General features: G+C 45.5%; 1 protein-coding gene and 1 long non-coding RNA gene across 4 annotated transcripts in view; both read right to left on the bottom strand.

The window, feature by feature from the left end:
- Positions 1-674: 674 nt before the first annotated feature.
- The window catches only part of LOC115156518 (lethal(2) giant larvae protein homolog 2), a 37,184-nt gene continuing 19,538 nt past the window's right edge, over positions 675-18,320 (bottom strand). For 2 of the 3 annotated variants that reach the window (XM_029703958.1, XM_029703967.1), the window contains exons 4-27: positions 18,170-18,251; positions 16,877-16,992; positions 11,964-12,122; positions 11,550-11,712; positions 11,336-11,468; positions 11,153-11,207; positions 10,888-11,042; positions 10,593-10,804; positions 9,744-9,811; positions 9,412-9,565; positions 8,691-8,795; positions 8,227-8,322; positions 7,871-8,067; positions 7,624-7,771; positions 7,338-7,485; positions 7,122-7,238; positions 6,813-6,979; positions 6,412-6,676; positions 6,181-6,331; positions 6,021-6,049; positions 5,741-5,788; positions 5,416-5,458; positions 4,844-4,905; positions 675-2,276 (exon numbers count right to left, since the gene is read on the bottom strand). In XM_029703958.1, the coding sequence (XP_029559818.1) occupies positions 2,272-2,276; positions 4,844-4,905; positions 5,416-5,458; positions 5,741-5,788; positions 6,021-6,049; positions 6,181-6,331; positions 6,412-6,676; positions 6,813-6,979; positions 7,122-7,238; positions 7,338-7,485; positions 7,624-7,771; positions 7,871-8,067; positions 8,227-8,322; positions 8,691-8,795; positions 9,412-9,565; positions 9,744-9,811; positions 10,593-10,804; positions 10,888-11,042; positions 11,153-11,207; positions 11,336-11,468; positions 11,550-11,712; positions 11,964-12,122; positions 16,877-16,992; positions 18,170-18,251 (2,878 nt within the window). In that variant the 3' untranslated portion in view covers positions 675-2,271. The remainder of the gene's footprint in view (positions 2,277-4,843; positions 4,906-5,415; positions 5,459-5,740; positions 5,789-6,020; positions 6,050-6,180; positions 6,332-6,411; positions 6,677-6,812; positions 6,980-7,121; positions 7,239-7,337; positions 7,486-7,623; positions 7,772-7,870; positions 8,068-8,226; positions 8,323-8,690; positions 8,796-9,411; positions 9,566-9,743; positions 9,812-10,592; positions 10,805-10,887; positions 11,043-11,152; positions 11,208-11,335; positions 11,469-11,549; positions 11,713-11,963; positions 12,123-16,876; positions 16,993-18,169; positions 18,252-18,320) is intronic. The other variant, XM_029703976.1, reaches the window with a different exon arrangement.
- On the bottom strand, positions 3,289-4,835 carry LOC115156535 (uncharacterized). Its single transcript, XR_003868256.1, has 2 exons — positions 4,695-4,835; positions 3,289-4,186 (listed from the first exon to the last, which is right to left on the bottom strand). It is a non-coding gene; the product is annotated as an uncharacterized LOC115156535 (long non-coding RNA).

The following is an 18,320-nucleotide window of genomic DNA, read 5'->3' as shown; positions in this document are numbered from 1 at the left end:
AGCAGTGCCTTCTCTTGGAAAGAGATACCATCTGTGCTCTGGAATGCACAGGCTAAGCTCTCCTATTTCTTGCTTCATTTTCCTCCCCCTCTTCTTCACAGTAAATTCATATCACCTTTTATCAGTTCAAGAGCATTATATCTCATCTACAAAACATGCAACTGAAAATGTTTTACTTATGGACCAGGTAACTGTCAACAATATGAAATGGCATTTGATTAGAGCATATTTGTACTCATGTAGCTAAACAGAACATTCTGGCAGAGATCATTATAGTCCATATGGGCCAAGGTGCTTTGTGTCATGTTTGAGCTGACAATAAATACATTCTCCCTTTCACCACCATTAGAGTGAACGGTCTGGTCTTTGAGAGCAGTCTTATAGGAGATGTTACGTTTCAGCAAAGCGATGGTGGACTAGCCAATTAGTGCTGCTCCATAATAGATCATTAAAACTCTTGGCTGTGCTTGTATGACAACCGATCCCTACTTGATCCACTTGACGGGCCAGCACCAAACTCACCAGGCTCAGGGTATACCCTCAGATGAACGTACCTTGTTGTGAATGTGCCGATTAAAGGGGAGGAGAGTCAGAGCAAGGCTTGAATCAGCAACCCTAATGTTCAATCAAGCAGTCGATAAAGTCCAACTTCATAGAAAGGAACAGACATGAACTCTTGTGAAAAAAAACTTGTATTCATTTTCCAGCAGGACATTATGTAGTGTGAAAGTTAGCAATCCAAAAATTAGGGTTCTCATACTCGACCATTCACTACAAAAATATATTCTAGAGACCATAAAATGCTAAAATACCCAGCATTTCGGAGAAACAGTACCAAAATATTTCCTTGTAAGATCCGACTATAGCAGCCAACCCCCATTAACAAAACAGGCCCAACTGCAGGCCTAGAATCATCATATAGTACATATATATATATATTAAACATTTGACTACAATATCTTAAAATTACATACCTAAATTACATTATTCAATGCGGTGTTCAAAACAAAAGACGTTTAACATGATAAAAAATGCAAAACCCCCATAGAAAGTTGTTCCCCTAGACATTGTGTGCTACACGGTAGTGGACAAGTACCTACGACAGGTTATAACTTATAACTGGTTATTACACCTTAACGAGCGGACGGTAGGGGAGGCAAAGAGGGAGGTCAGTTAGCAAAAACCGCTTAGGGAGATATTTACGGCACAGTGGTCTTGCACGACTAGTCTGGTAGTTAGATCAGTTTCTGAGGTTGGTTAAAGCAGGAACAGGGCATGTATACACAAGGAATGCTGATCTAGGATCTGTCCATAGAATCTTATAAACCTAAACTGATCCTAGATCATCACTCCTCCTCAGAGGCTTTGTGAATAGGGGTTCTTTTTCTGGCTGCCAGGCTGATGTTCTAGGATTAGGTCTGGTTTAAAATGAACTGTTCCGATTCGCCCCAAACAATGTCTTGTCAGCATTAGCAACAAACTACCATGTCAAACAGGTCACTTTTTAAACATTCTTGTACAATTCCCCCTCCCCCCTATCCATCTAGATTGTAGGTTGAATCAAAACAAAAATACTAAAATCACATGTCAAATTAAATGACAAATAAAATGGGAATAAAAACATGTCCATTGTTCCTCCCTGTATCTCCCAGTCTCCAACCGTGTCTGTCTCTAGGAGACGAAGGCAAGCGAGGATGTGCCGAGGCAGGGTTGGGATTGGACGAAACAGAGTTCCACAGGTCAGCTTGGGTTCAAATGGTGAAAGGCTGAAGGTCGGAAGGCCGTGACTGGGGTCGGGGTGAGGAGAGAGTGGGTGGGTGAGCGAGTAGGGTGTGTTAAATGCAATTATGGCTTGTGTGTGAATGTGTTTGAACTGTTAGTGGCTTTGGACAAGCGCGTCAGCGGAATGACCATATCATTACCACTGTGTTGCAGGTGTAGAGGTACCAAGTGTAGGATGGTATTACAGTACAGTGGTTGGTCTCTAGGCACAGCCGGTGGACCCTGTCTCCTCTCTAGATGGGCACAAATCACACCCTAGTCCTTATACACTACTCGCCCTATATGGGCTTGGTAAAAAGCAGTGCACTACTTGGGGAAAAGAGTGCAATTTGGGACACACAGTGAGTCAGTCTTTTTGGGTTAGGGGGTGAGGTTTCAGTCTCTGGGGGCTAGGGGTCATGGTTCAGGGGTCAGTAGTGGCAGTATTAGTAGTGTTGGCGTAGTTTGCTAGGCAGACTCCACGACGTCTCATGACCAGGAAGGACTGGCTCAGTCTGAGAGACAGAGAGAGAACAAGACATGAGCAAAACAAATTAACAGCCTCAATGCCATTGTTATAGCAATCATCATCATCATCATCATCATCATCACCACTACCACCATTGTGATACTCATAATACCATTTCAGACCTGGGTCCAAATATCTCAGTTACTTTGACATAAATAGTAGGCATTCAGTGGCTGAATATTTTTGTGCATTTGGAAATACACTTGGAAAATATTTGAAAAAACCAAAATACATTGACTAAAATACACTCCCAAGCATTTAACCTCGGTATTTGAAAATATACTGAAATATAAACACAATATAAAGTGTTGGTCCCATGTTTCATGAGCTGAAATAAAATATCCCAGAAATGTTCCATACGCACAAAAAGCCCTTTTCTTTAAAATTCTGTGCACAAATTTGTTTACATCCCTGTTAGTGAGCATTTCTCCTTTGCCAAGATAATCCATCCACCTGACAGGTGTGGCATATCAACAAGCTGATTAAACAACATGATCATTACACAGGTGCACCTTGTGATGGACAATTAAAAATAAAATGTGCAGTTGTCACACAACACAATGCCACAGATGTCTTGAGGGAACGTGCAATTGGCATGCTGACTGCAGAAATGCCCACCAGAGCTGTTGCCAGAGAATTGAATGTTCATTTCTCTACCATGAGCAGCCTCAGTCGTTTTAGAGAATTTGGCAGCATGTCTAACCGGCCTCATAACCACACCAGCTCAGGACCTCCACATCTGGGTTCTTCCCCTGCAGGATTGTATGAGTCCAACCACCCAGACAGCTGATGGAACTGAGGAGTATTTCTGTAAGCAATAAAGCCGATTTGTGGGGAAAAACTCATTCTGATTGGCTGGGCCCACCAAGGCTCACCTATAGCTGTGCCCCTGCCCAGTCATGTGAAATCCATAGATTAAGTTCTAATTTATTTATTTCAATTGACTGATTTCCTTATATGAACTGTAACTCAGTAAAACCTTAACTGTTGCGTTGATATTTTGGTTCGGTATAGTTCTAGGTGTGATGGTCTTCCTTTCACCTGATTGGTTCACTGGGACAAGTATTGCGGCTTCATGTGATCTCTGTCTGGTCACGTTTTCATTCATCTCGGTTAACCCAGAACTAAAAGCTTGCGTAATATGGTCAGATGCTTAGTTATGTTTAGGTAGTGTCTGTCAACGAGAGATTACATTTTAATAAACTCCCTCCCACTGTAGGCTGGCAACATTCATTTAAATGGACTATCACCCTAGTGGGTCACAGTGAGGTCACTATAAAAGAGGAATTCAAAATGCTCACTAAAGTAGTACACTGGACCTTTACTAGTCCTGTATTAGAGGACTGATTAGAGGACTGATATAGCTGTCTAACACTGGACCTTTACTAGTCCTGTATTAGAGGACTGATATAGCTGTCTAACACTGGGCCTTTACTAGTCCTGTATTAGAGGACTGATATAGCTGTCTGTAACACTGGGCCTTTACTAGTCCTGTATTAGAGGACTGATATAGCTGTCTGTAACACTGGACCTTTACTAGTCCTGTATTAGAGGACTGATATAGCTGTCTGTAACACTGGACCTTTACTAGTCCTGTATTAGAGGACTGATATAGCTGTCTGTAACACTGGGCCTTTACTAGTCCTGTATTAGAGGACTGATATAGCTGTCTGTAACACTGGACCTTTACTAGTCCTGTATTAGAGGACTGATATAGCTGTCTGTAACACTGGGCCTTTACTAGTCCTGTATTAGAGGACTGATTAGAGGACTGATATAGCTGTCTAACACTGGACCTTTACTAGTCCTGTATTAGAGGACTGATATAGCTGTCTGTAACACTGGACCTTTACTAGTCCTGTATTAGAGGACTGATATAGCTGTCTAACACTGGGCCTTTACTAGTCCTGTATTAGAGGACTGATATAGCTGTCTAACACTGGGCCTTTACTAGTCCTGTATTAGAGGACTGATATAGCTGTCTAACACTGGGCCTTTACTAGTCCTGTATTAGAGGACTGATATAGCTGTCTGTAACACTGGGCCTTTACTAGTCCTGTATTAGAGGACTGATATAGCTGTCTAACACTGGGCCTTTACTAGTCCTGTATTAGAGGACTGATATAGCTGTCTAACACTGGGCCTTTACTAGTCCTGTATTAGAGGACTGATATAGCTGTCTGTAACACTGGACCTTTACTAGTCCTGTATTAGAGGACTGATATAGCTGTCTAACACTGGACCTTTACTAGTCCTGTATTAGAGGACTGATATAGCTGTCTGTAACACTGGGCCTTTACTAGTCCTGTATTAGAGGACTGATATAGCTGTCTAACACTGGACCTTTACTAGTCCTGTATTAGAGGACTGATTAGAGGACTGATATAGCTGTCTAACACTGGACCTTTACTAGTCCTGTATTAGAGGACTGATATAGCTGTCTAACACTGGGCCTTTACTAGTCCTGTATTAGAGGACTGATATAGCTGTCTCTAACACGGGCAGAAAATATAATATTTGAACCCAGTTCTTCACTGATCATATCAAACTCACCTCCATTGGTCAGCACCTTCCCTCCAGCGAGAGCACTCTTCACGTTGTTCTCCAGGAACGTCCTGTAGCAAACACAAATGAGTATCAACAAAACACCTTGGAAGGAGAAGCTAGCCTAGCGCTTTAGCACATTGGGCCAGTAACCGAAAGGTCGCTGGTTCGAATCTCTGAGCTGACTTGGTGAAAAGTCTGTCTGTGCCCTTGAGAAAGGCACTTAAATCCTAATTGCTCCTGTAAATCGCTCTGATCAGAGCGTCTGCTAAATGACTCAAATGTCCAGTACCAGTCAAAAAAGTTTGGACACACCTACAAAGCTGTCAGAGGCAAACGGTGGCTACCTTAAAGAATCTCAAATATATTTTGATTTGTTTAGCACTTTTTTGGTTACTACATGATTCCATGTGTGTTATTTCATAGTTTTGATGTCTTCACTATTATTCTACAATGTAGAAAATAGTGAAAATAAAGAAAAACCCTGGAATGAGAAGGTGTTGTAAAACTTTTGACTGGTACTGTCAATGTAAAATGTAACGGTTTGTCATGAACACTTGGCTTTAGGGCCGAATACTCACGGCTGGTATCCTTCTAGAGATTTCTGGATCTCCTGAAGCACAGCTGTAAGGAACGAACAGGTCAGACAACAGACACATAATGATGATTGACAGTTGCCATGAGTTAAGTTGGTTATGATGAAACGTGCAGTAAGGTGGTCGTGGGTTGCTATGTAACAGACAGAGCTGGATGCCAACAGGACAGTTAGAGTAGACACACTTCAATGCGGCTCAGCTGGTGAGATCATGGCAGTAGCAAACATCAAGGTTGCTGGTTCAATTCCCCACAGTGAACACATCCTAAAACGCTGCTTTTGGTTACGGTTATGTTCTGCAGGCTACTCACTCTCGTCATTCAGCAAAGCATGCTCCATCACACGTCTAGCAGAGCTCTCTGTAAACAAACAGCACGGCAGGACGCAGTCAGCACATCAACACACGCAGCATGATCGACAACCAGTGTGTGTGTGTACAAACTGTCATCTTAAACACACATGCAGCAAGCTGATCAACACACAGACAGGCTGACAGCCTAACAGAAACCTTCCTACTGTTAGGCACAGACACGATGTAGTACTAGTGACATAACTACAGCTAACATTATACTGTAGTTGTTTACATCTTACCCACGTCATCGGTGTCCCGCGTGGAATTTCTGGAATGACAGAGAAAAAAAACAGTTCAGTAAAACGTGAAAAGGTTAGTTGAATCAAAAAGTCACGGTCAGAAAGCAGTGCTTCCAAAGTCGATAGTGAATACCACTAAAGAGAAGCAGTGGGAGTGTACCTGTGCTTCACAGACAGCCCGTCAGGCTGCGCCCGAGGCAGGGTGGTGCTGGGTGTTTGGGAGGGCACCTCCACTAGAGACCTGGGCTCCACCACACAGCGAGCGGACAGAGAGAAACGCTCAAACTCAGACGGAGAGATCAGGTAGAAACCTGGAGAGGAGAAAGAAGCTGAACACATGAAATGGAAAATGCTTGTGAGAGGTCAAATGTGTGGTTGTCTCTCGCCCTACCCTGTCCGTGTTTGGTGAAGACACAGGATGCGATGCCGCTGACGTCCTCTCTGCGGATACAGGGGTACTGGACTTGCAATTTCACCCCCGGCAACGACACCACGTGGAGGTCTCCCTGATTGGTCAGGACGGTGAGGCCGCTCTCACCGTAGTCCTCCGAGCGGCTGCTGCCGAACCAGGCCACGCCCACCCTGCGCACGCGCGAACCATCGATGGCGGTGAGCTTTAACTTCATCTTAGCGCTCACCTTCGGCAGGGTGAACACCTGGAAACAGACAAACATTACATATTAATTTAAAAGTCTTGGAGGACAAAACATTCTGCGTTTCTTTATCAACCTGTGGCCAAATAAAGTCTCCCCATTAGATGAGTGAGAGTGGGTAAGATGTGTGTGTTCTCACCTTGAACTGTTCCTCTGATATGACCAGTAGCTGGTGGCAGCCCTGCATGTCAGCTGAGCGGGCCAGGTCGTGGGCCACCTCCAGGGGCTCAGGCAGAGGGGAACCGTGGCCGTCCAACACCACGATACCGACAATTGGAGCACGGTGCATCAGCTGGATCTCCTTAGCTGAGAGAGAGATGGACGAGAGGAGAGGGTCGACGGAGAGAGATGGACGAGAGGGTCGACGGAGAGAGATGGACGAGAGGAGAAGGTCAACGGAGGCACGAGGGAGAGAGATGGACAAGAGGAGAAAAAGGCATGCTCTCACCAGGGTGGGCGGAGACGGGGTCCTCTGCTCTGCGTTCCACAGGCGGTAGGCGGAGCTGGTAGGCAAATACCGAGCCCCCATTGGTCCCTGCCCAGAGAGAGGGCGTGTGATGGGAGCCTTTTGGACGAGAGAGGAATGAGAAATATGAGACATCAAACATTAAATACCCCAGGGTCTGTGTGTGTGTGTGTGTGTGTGTGTGTGTGTGTGTCTTACTGTCTGAGAGGAAAGTGTCAGCGAAGTACAGCGTGCGAACGAGGCCGGTGAAGGAGTCGTCTGAGGATCGAGCCTCTATCTTTCTCTGAACAGGAGCCAACTCCATTTCTGCTAGCTCAGCCTCCAGACGAGCATTGGCCTCCTGCACCTAGACACACAGAGACAGAGGAGCCTGTTTGGGACACTTCCTGGTCTTCAACAACTGTGATCTTTAGGAACTTGGTTCAATAAGGATTCATGCAGTCATGTTTTTTTTATACAAAAAAATAATTATTTGGTTGTTTACCTTAGCAGCGCTGTTGACGTGGTGTTTGCGTAAAGACACTCGGCTGCGTCTGATCCTCCTGAAGGACTGGCGGAGAGACTTCTTAATGCTCTTTACTCTGGACAGAGGTCCTTCCATAGCCAGCTGGTCACTGGGGTTCAGAGTACACCTACAGGGGAAGGTTAACACACAGTGGTCTATATCCCATCTCGACTACCTGTCCTTATATTGAAGTCATACAGGCAGAAAGATGCAGAAACACTCTTACCTGACGAGGACATTGCTTTTCTGCTGGTAGTCGTAGAGTCCGAAGCCGTGGCTGGTCCCGAAGGTCACTAGCTTCCACTCAGAGTGCAGGGTTAGGGCGGTGACAACGGCAGGAGGCTGACACTGGACCAGGGCAAAGGGCTGGAATCCTGGGGGGAACCTCACCGGCTCCTCCTTCACCTCCAGACGCGTGTGGCCCTGATAGGGACAGATGGTTACAGAGACGTTATAGAACGTTACCCGAAACCTTATACAATGTATTGATCACTCATTGTCTTTATGCTCAATGAAATACAATTAAATAAAAAAATTGCATTGCAGTGTTTACGCAGATTTTTATAAGGTAATGTTGTTTACCTTCCAGCGGAAGCCCTCCTGTCCCTGTAACAGGTCAGCTACCGTGGCTTCCACCGTCTGTTCCGCTGCCTCATCATTCAGCTCTAACACCAGGATCTACAGAGGGAGAGGTCAGACTGTCAGTGTGCGCACCCTGTTCTGCTGTTAATGACAGATAATAGAGAAGTCTTCCCCCTGATGATCCAGTGCTCTATAAAGGATGGGAGACCAGTTTCATTTGTTATCATATTACAATATAGGAGAGCTATGCAGCCTGGGTCTGGAAAATGGGTCGTTCACTGAATGTGTGACTGTCCGTGAGCCAAATAGCCTCAGGAAAAGATTGGCATGGGGAGCGAAGACCTAGTGCCAAAGAATGTTGGAAATGAAGACAGCAGCAGCAGTAATGCCCAAATATGTACGCCGCTGCGCTTTGACTCCTGGCCACCAGAGGGAGCAGTGGTTGTTTCCCCTGGTCAACTCACCTGTCCAGCGGTGCCAGCTACAGTCAGGTAACCGCTGTATTTACAGAGATGGATCTTCTGAACGCCCAGGCGAGGGTCGTCACTGTACGGGTCAAAACAACCCACCTGGGGGGGAAGGAGAGGGACCGTCTCAGAATGAATAACCAGCCGAATCACACCCTGAGTCAGTACAAACATTTCCTCTAACAGAAACACACCTTCCTCCAGGGACACCATTATGTTATTACACACACACCTTCCTCCAGGGACACCATTATGTTATTACACACACCTTCCTCCAGGGACACCATTATGTTATTACACACACCTTCCTCCAGGGACACCATTATGTTATTACACACACACCTTCCTCCAGGGACACCATTATGTTATTACACACACCTTCCTCCAGGGGCACCATTATGTTAATACACACACCTTCCTCCAGGGGCACCATTATGTTATTACACACACACACACACACACACACACACACACCTTCCTCCAGGGGCACCATTATGTTATTACACACACCTTCCTCCAGGGGCACCATTATGTTATTACACACACACACACACACACACACACCTTCCTCCAGGGGCACCATTATGTTATTACACACACCCATTCCTACAGGGACACCATTATGTTATTACACACACCCATTCCTACAGGGACACCATTATGTTAATACACACATCAGAATGGTGGTAACTTTGGTTATTTATATATACCCCCCGACCTTTCTGAAAGGTGGCCACTCTCCCTCCGTGCACTGGTTCATGTTGTCATTGGGTTCTGCGTCAGTGAGGAACACCCCTGCCGTGCTCAGCTTGTACATGGGGTACAGACAGACCCCCGACGCATCCCAGAAACGGACCGTACCGTCCTCGTGCCTGGGAGGGAGGGAGGGAGGATATTAGAACACGTTTGTGAGAATTAACAACCGGAGAAACAACATGACTTTAACCCTTTGAAACCCTGTTCACGGTCTCCACATAGCAACATTTAACACAGATCCTAACTTGTAATGAAACTTGAAATGAAGCTGATGAGCTGTGAATGTCCACTGACCCTGTGAGAAGTAGGTCTCGCTGAGGAGCGTCGGGAGACAGGTTCTGTCCTCCTGTTATAGGCCACGGCTAAACAGAGGGAGAAAGCAGATGAGATAAGGAGAGAGAAGGGACGGGGGGAGAAAGCGGATGAGAGAGAGAGAGAAGGGACGGGGGGAGAAAGCGGATGAGAGAGAGAGAGAAGGGACGGGGGGAGAAAGCGGATGAGAGAGAGAGAGAAGGGACGGGGGGAGAAAGCGGATGAGAGAAGGAGAGAGAGAGAGAGAGAAGGGACGGGGGGAGAAAGCGGATGAGAGAAGGAGAGAGAGAGAGAAGGGACGGGGGGAGAAAGCGGATGAGAGAAGGAGAGAGAGAGAGAGAAGGGACGGGGGAGAAAGCGGATGAGAGAAGGAGAGAGAGAGAGAAGGGACGGGGGGAGAAAGCGGATGAGAGAAGGAGAGAGAGAAGGGACGGGGGGAGAAAGCGGATGAGAGAGAGAGAGAGAGAAGGGACGGGGGGAGAAAGCGGATGAGAGAGAGAAGGGACGGGGGGAGAAAGCGGATGAGAGAGAGAGAGAGAGAGAAGGGACGGGGGGAGAAAGCGGATGAGAGAGAGAGAGAGAGAGAGAGAAGGGACGGGGGGAGAAAGCGGATGAGAGAAAGAGAGAGAGAAGGGACGGGGGGAGAAAGCGGATGAGAGAGTTTAGTAAATTTGAGCTCCAATTCAGACTGACTTTCTGCTCAGGTGTTTGCATGGGTGCCTGTATGTGTGGTGCAGGAACTTGCTTGAGCAGTGTGTGTGTGTGTGTGTGTGTGTGTGTGTGTGTGTGTGTGTGTGTGTGTGTGTGTGTGTGTGCGCGCGCGTCACCTACCTTCTTAGAGTAGTGTGTGTTCTGCAGTGCTCCGGCAGACAGGACCTTCTCCCACAGCTTCAGTGGTATAGCAGAGACATGGTGGGAGCAGGTGATGGCAGAGCAGTGGAGAGGGACCAGGTACGGAGTCTGGATGACTGGCCACCCTTCAGTCTGAAGATCTATCACTACCAACTCCTCCTCTACTAAGACCACCAACGCACTGGGGTCGCCTGGACAGAGGGAGAGGGGTTAGACTGGGTGTGTGTGTGGGTGTGTGTGTGTGTGGGTGTGTGTATCCCCCCTGCCTTTCTACCTGTATGGTCTGGTCCGTCTCTGATGACAAAGAAGTCGATGATTCTGGAGGTGAAGTCCAGAGCCACGTGTGTTTTACTGTGGATCACACTGATACAGTGTCTGTCTCCGTAGCTGGCCCGGGGCATGCCGCCACTGAGGAACAGGAAAGGAGGCCTGGACACACGGAGAAGACAGACGACCAGATCTTTACAGTTGGATTCATGTGGAACAGGTTGACACAGCGAGAGGAAGGGAACACAGACAGACAAAGGAAAGAAACTCACCCTTGTTCTGTAGGGAGCTGAATGATTTTAGAGATGGCCTTACAGGGGAAGTGGCCTACACAGGAGAGACAAACCGTCCAATCAATCAACTAACCCATTCAATCAATACCGTCCTCACCCGTCACTGTGTTCTGTGAGGTTCAACAGAGAGGAACAGGACATTGACTTGTGATGCCCCCTCACCGTACGGTACTTCAGACTTCTCCTGTTCGCTCTGTGTCCCCTCCCCGGCCACCATCCAGCGACAGTAGCTCCCGTCGCTATGGGAACTGAGAACATGGCCACCGTCCTCCGTCCACCACACGCTCTCTAGTTGCTAGAGAGACACACAGCCAAACAGGAAGTCAAGTCCAGAGCCCTCGAGACGCAGACATCAACACAGAGACTCACACTGTACCTGAGTAGCGGGGATGTGTTTGACGGCTGATTGGCGCTCCAGGTCCCAGATGACCATGATGCCTCGTCCGTAGCCAATCAGAACCTGGCGTGGGTTGACAGGATTCTCCTGTAAGGACTCGACATGCTCCAAGCTCCTACGACCTCCATAGTCCTCTGGTAAACTACAGAGGGAGGAAACGACAGGGTTGGGTTTTAGCATCATTATGGATAGCCTAGTGGTTAGAGCGTTGGGCCAATATTATTTTATATTATTTTTTTAAATATAAAATGGATCAACTGTTTGTGTACGTGTGTGAGAGAATGTCTGGGAGGTATTAACATTAATCAATAGCAGATTCCATCTGTTTAGGGGACAAATATTTCCAACTCAATGAGCCAATAAAAGGCAGTACACTAGTGTGTGTGTGTGTACCTGTTGGTGACGTTCTCCAGGCTAATGTTCCTCTCCTCTAGTTCTCTGAAGCCCGGTACCTCCACTACGAACACGTGTCCCCCCTCTGTTCCCAGAAACAACAGGTCCCCAGAGGAGTGGGTCAGCACCGCCGTCACACGAGTCACACTGGGAGAAGCACTGACGGAGGGAACGAGAAATGGGTCAGTTAACAGGTTGAATCTGCCAAAGACCAAGTTAAAAAGGGTATTACAGTAAGAAGAAATAGTAAATGTAAAATAAGATATTTAAAACTACTGGCTCAAAAAGACACTATGGAGAGGCTACAGAATGATATAACAATGAACGCCAAATGACCTGCTCTAAAGTGCCGGAGTATGAAGAACAATATTGTTATAATGGGAATAAAGGAGTATGAAGAACAAGTTATAATGGGAATAAAGGAGTATGAAAACCAAAAGTCAACGGAGGAAAAAGTCAAGGTGTTCATGAAAGGCAATCTCAAGATGAAAGACAGGTGGATACAACTGGCTGACCGTTTCAGTGGCAGAGGGGAGGGAAGGCCCAGTCCCATAGTAGCTATGCTAACTCACTACTAAATGAAGAGAGCCTTGTTACAACAGGGTAGGGAGCTGAAGAACACCCCCTTCTCTATTAATGAACAATTTCCCCATGAAATAGTGGAGACGACATGCCCAGTACCCCACTTTCAAAAGGCTCTGAGCAGAGAAGCAGAATGTTCACGTAGTGGTCAATAAACTGTAGGTAAAAAACCAAATGTTCAAGGACTGGAAGAATTCCAACGTGGCTGTGAGAGATACCTACCTCCTGAAGTAGTCCCCCATAAAACACTACCACATTACAATCATGGATTCATTTTTACAATTGTTTTACATTTTTATGCATGGACTAGTTTTATTAATGCATTACGGAACCGTGGACTTTACATGAGGTTGGACATATGGGAAAACGAATTGAGCATGACGGACTAATCCATTTAGGCAATACGGAACTTTGGACTATATGGACTTAAAAATGTGATTTTGATTCAGGGAATGCGAAGAAGGGTTTCATTTGTAGATTGCACAGGCAGTATATTAGAAATACCAAGGTAGTTTTTGTTTGATATGGCCTAATTGTAGAGATCTATTATGATTATATTACGGCCATTTTTGGCAGATGTGAATCGGAACTAAAAGAATTTAAGATAATGTAATGTAATAAATATAAGGCATCCCTAGTGGTGCAGCGGTCTAAGGCATTGCGTTGCTAAAGCCTCCACTACAGACCCGGGTTCGATCCCGGCTGTATCCCTTTATGGGTAGTGTGATGCGTAACACATTTTTACTGGGAATCATTATTGGCTGTTAGAATGGATGTTCCTTTTTGCCGGAATATAACAGGATATAATAAGGATATGAAATATGTCTCTGTTGATAGGCAGCATGCAGGTGATGGACAAAGAACTAATCTTTTTCCTCTTCATTTTCTCTAATATTTTAGAACAAATCAGATCCAGAGAACTGTGCAGGTCAGGCTGACGCGCTTATAGCCAATCGGATCCAGAGAACTGTGCAGGTCAGGCTGACGCGCTTATAGCCAATCGGATCCAGAGAACTGTGCAGGTCAGGCTGACGCGCTTATAGCCAATCGGATCCAGAGAACTGTGCAGGTCAGGCTGACGCGCTTATAGCCAATCGGATCCAGAGAACTGTGCAGGTCAGGCTGACGCGCTTATAGCCAATCGGATCCAGAGAACTGTGCAGGTCAGGCTGACGCGCTTATAGCCAATCGGATCCAGAGAACTGTGAAGGTCAGGCTGACGCGCTTATAGCCAATCGGATCCAGAGAACTGTGCAGGTCAGGCTGACGCGCTTATAGCCAATCGGATCCAGAGAACTGTGCAGGTCAGGCTGACGCGCTTATAGCCAATCGGATCCAGAGAACTGTGCAGGTCAGGCTGACGCGCTTATAGCCAATCGGATCCAGAGAACTGTGCAGGTCAGGCTGACGCGCTTATAGCCAATCGGATCCAGAGAACTGTGCAGGTCAGGCTGACGCGCTTATAGCCAATCGGATCCAGAGAACTGTGCAGGTCAGGCTGACGCGCTTATAGCCAATCGGATCCAGGGAACTGTGCAGGTCAGGCTGACGCGCTTATAGCCAATCGGATCCAGAGAACTGTGCAGGTCAGGCTGACGCGCTTATAGCCAATCGGATCCAGAGAACTGTGCAGGTCAGGCTGACGCGCTTATAGCCAATCGGATCCAGAGAACTGTGCAGGTCAGGCTGACGCGCTTATAGCCAATCGGATCCAGAGAACTGTGCAGGTCAGGCTGACGCGCTTATAGCCAATCGGATCCAGAGAACTGTGCAGGTCAGGCTGACGCGCTTATAGCCAATCGGATCCAGAGAACTGTGCAGGTCAGGCTGACGCGCTTATAGCCAATCGGATCCAGAGAACTGTGCAGGTCAGGCTGACGCGCTTATAGCCAATCGGATCCAGAGAACTGTGCAGGTCAGGCTGACGCGCTTATAGCCAATCGGATCCAGAGAACTGTGCAGGTCAGGCTGACGCGCTTATAGCCAATCGGATCCAGAGAACTGTGCAGGTCAGGCTGACGCGCTTATAGCCAATCGGATCCAGAGAACTGTGCAGGTCAGGCTGACGCGCTTATAGCCAATCGGATCCAGAGAACTGTGCAGGTCAGGCTGACGCGTTTATAGCCAATCGGATCCAGAGAACTGTGCAGGTCAGGCTGACGCGCTTATAGCCAATCGGATCCAGAGAACTGTGCAGGTCAGGCTGACGCGCTTATAGCCAATCGGATCCAGAGAACTGTGCAGGTCAGGCTGACGCGCTTATAGCCAATCGGATCCAGAGAACTGTGCAGGTCAGGCTGACGCGCTTATAGCCAATCGGATCCAGAGAACTGTGCAGGTCAGGCTGACGCGCTTATAGCCAATCGGATCCAGAAAACTGTGCAGGTCAGGCTGACGTGCTTATAGGCTTGCCTCGGACTTTCTTAATATGAGCATGAAGCTACAATATTGTGCTGTTATTATTTCTAATATAATCTTGTATTATTATTTTACTGACTTTCCCATCTTATTTGGTTAGTTCTCTTAAAGCACCGTCAGATATGCAATAGACATACAGGGCTTTGAACGTGTGAGTGAAGGGTTTCAGTATTGAATGATGTGATCATGGGACTGCCCAAATTCCCCTCTGGCCTACGCCAATTGGCAGCCAAGGGTTTGTCTTAGGACCCAAAGGTGCGTCATGAGTCAGGGAGATGGTCTGATGGTCTTATTGACAACAAACCTAGATTAAACAAACACTTGATTCAACATGGAGTTTTTCCATTTAAATTATTATACAAAATTCTTGCCACCAACAGAATGCTGTATATGCTTTCGGAAACTATTCAGACCTCTTGACTTTTTCCAAATTTGGTTACAGCCTTCTATTTTTTTATATTTTTTTTAATCTTCAATCTACACACAATACCCCAATATTAAAAACAAAAAAACGTATTTACATAAGTATTCAGACCCTTTGCTATGACACTCAAATTGAGCTCAGGTGCATCCTGATTCCATTGATCATCCTTGAGATGTTTCTACAACTTGATTGGAGTCCACCTGTGGTAAATTCAATTGATTGGACATGATTTAGAAAGACACACACCTGTCTATATAAAGTCCCACAGTTGACAGTGTATGTCAGAGCAAAAACCTAGCCATGATGTCGAAGGAATTGTCTGTAGAGCTTCAGGGACTAGTCTCTGAATGTCCTTCAGTGGCCCAGCCAGAGACTTGAACATCTCTGAAGAGACCTAAAAATAACTGTGCAGCAACACTCCCCATCTAACCTGATAGAGCTTGAGAGGATCTGCAGAGAAGAATGGGAGAAACTCCCCAAATACAGGTGTGCCAAGCTTGTAGCATCATGCCCAAGACGACTCGAGGTTTTAAATCACTGCCAAAGGTGCTTCAACAAAGTACTGAGTAAAGGGTCTGAAAACTTATGTAAATGTGATATTTCCATTTTTTTTTTAATAAATTTGCACACAAAAAAAAACGTGTTTGCTTTGTCATTACGGGGTATTGTGTGTAGATTGATAAGGAGAAAAAAAACTTTATCAATTTTAGAATAAGGCTGTAACCTTACAAAATGTGGAAAAAGTCAAAGGGTCTGAATATTTTTAGAATGCACTGTAAGGGGCATACAACAATCTCAGCTCTGTAGATTTTCCTGATAAAAGACAGAATCACGAGATTATTTATTCTGGTATTGCCCCTATGTAGCTTGTTTCTGGTCACAGGTTCAGGAATGGTATAAAAATTAAATAAAATCACATCATTCAATTAAAATGTACCTTACAAATAGCAGTGTCGGGCGATTTGGAATGCCATAGTCAAATCAATCAATAATATAATACTCTTAGGAAATGTTATCATGTTTCGCTGACAATCTGTGGATACTATACAATTAGAAAGGATCAAAATTCATGCTAAACATCAAGGAACAATTGAAATATATGGCACATGGAAACCAAATGAGGTCTATGGTGATAGGTGGGATGGGCTGAGAGGTGGGATTAAAGAGCTCATGTTCAGTAGAGTATTATTGTGATGTGATTACTGTATATAAAAAGCACCACGTATGTAAAAATGGATGTATATGTAGCAGAAAGGCATTACAAACTAAAAAAGGTGTGTCCTCCAAAGAGGTCGGGGGTGGTGGATGGGTTAGTTAAACTAAAAATAGACTATTTAAGGTGCATACGTGTTTGTCATTGAACGTGTGCATGTCACCATTTTCAATCGAGTTCTGTGCCTCTCAGTTCGTCTCTTACCATGGCGATACAACGAGTGTGTGAGAGAAATCAAGTCAGGAAGTGGTGGGGTGTATGTAGTGTGTGTCTCACCCCGGTGGTCCAGTAAGTGTGAAGCGTCCTATCTCCAGCAGCTCAGAGACTCCTTGGTGAGCTCTGAGGGTCCACATGTGGAGACTGTTGTCATCCAACAGAGTCACCAAGTCAACCTATTCAACACAGACCAGGGACGTTGGCCACAGCTTCACTACTGACATTTCCAGCAATGTCAATAGGACCAGGAATGGGAGCACAGCTATCACATACAGGGCTCTACATGAATATTTTATAGAACTTTAAAAAGTTAGGAGCACAATATAAAGCCTAGGAGCACCATAATATCTGTGTAATTGATTGACATATAGCATATGAATTCTAGTTTCTTTTGAAGCAAGTTGTGCTATAAAGACATTTGATTATTAGAAAATGCTGAAATGTTGAAAGAAAAACCTGTCAATGATATGAGTCATCTGTGGAATATCGGTTTGTACATCAGTACTACCTATTGACATGCCTGACATTGAACATTCTACACTGTCTCTTTAACAGCCTCAAGTTAGTGAGTGACGACGTGCAAGAGATCAGTCATTCATACCTATGATCATTGATCTCCTATAATAAGATATGCCCTTTCCTTTCTTTCTGTGATGTTTAGATGTACTTTGTAAGCTTGTCTTTTTGTGATTTCACCTAGTTTATCCCCCTCAGGTTCACACTCAAAATCAAACTTTTTTTTTTTATAGATAAAAACAACCAAATTGGATGTTCTAAGTCCACAACAATGCATAAAGTACAGCAGGAAAATACTTTTCAGGTCTGGGGAAGAAAATATTTTTGGGGAGGGTATAATTAAAAAGAAAACATGGCACCTAAAGAAACTGGTATTTATACTACATGTACAATAGCAGAGTTAGCGAAACAAAAGACCACCCGATTGAAACAAATCATCAAGATATCATAATCATTCTGCCAGGTAAGCCTACTTCTAATTTGGAAAGTTTTCTGGGAACGCCTTTAGAAATGATTGGCTGGCTACAGTAAGTGGTAGACAGAGGGATTCCCATGCCGTCACCTCTTCATAAAGTTACAAGAAATACAACAATAACAGATGCCTTCTTTAAATGTAAGCTTTTCTCTCCAGGGCACTCAGAAACAACGGCCCAGTGAAGACTATTACTATCTGGGAGAGTTATCTTTCTGGTCACACTGGTGCTCCTAAAATAAAATGTCAGGTCACACAGAAAGTTATAGTTTTCAGTAACAGGTGTGAATGGAGCATGAGCTAAGTGGTTGCCACAGCACTCTTCAGGCCTGTACAGTAGGCGTGTGTTTGGAGCAGCCACTCACCTGCTGTGGTAAGAAATGGACCTGTGTTACGGCAGCGTTCTCATCATGTAGACCCATGAACTCGACACCTGGAGCCCCATAACTTACCTCAGGTTAAAGAACACACACACACACACCTGAAGCATTCATAGACTTACACACGTGTTTCTTT

The sequence above is a fragment of the Salmo trutta genome, chromosome 2 (assembly GCF_901001165.1).
Source record: "Salmo trutta chromosome 2, fSalTru1.1, whole genome shotgun sequence".
Classification (NCBI taxonomy): Eukaryota; Metazoa; Chordata; class Actinopteri; order Salmoniformes; family Salmonidae; genus Salmo; species Salmo trutta.
Note: the sequence above shows the minus strand (reverse complement) of the source record. Positions and strands in the feature narration are given on the sequence as shown.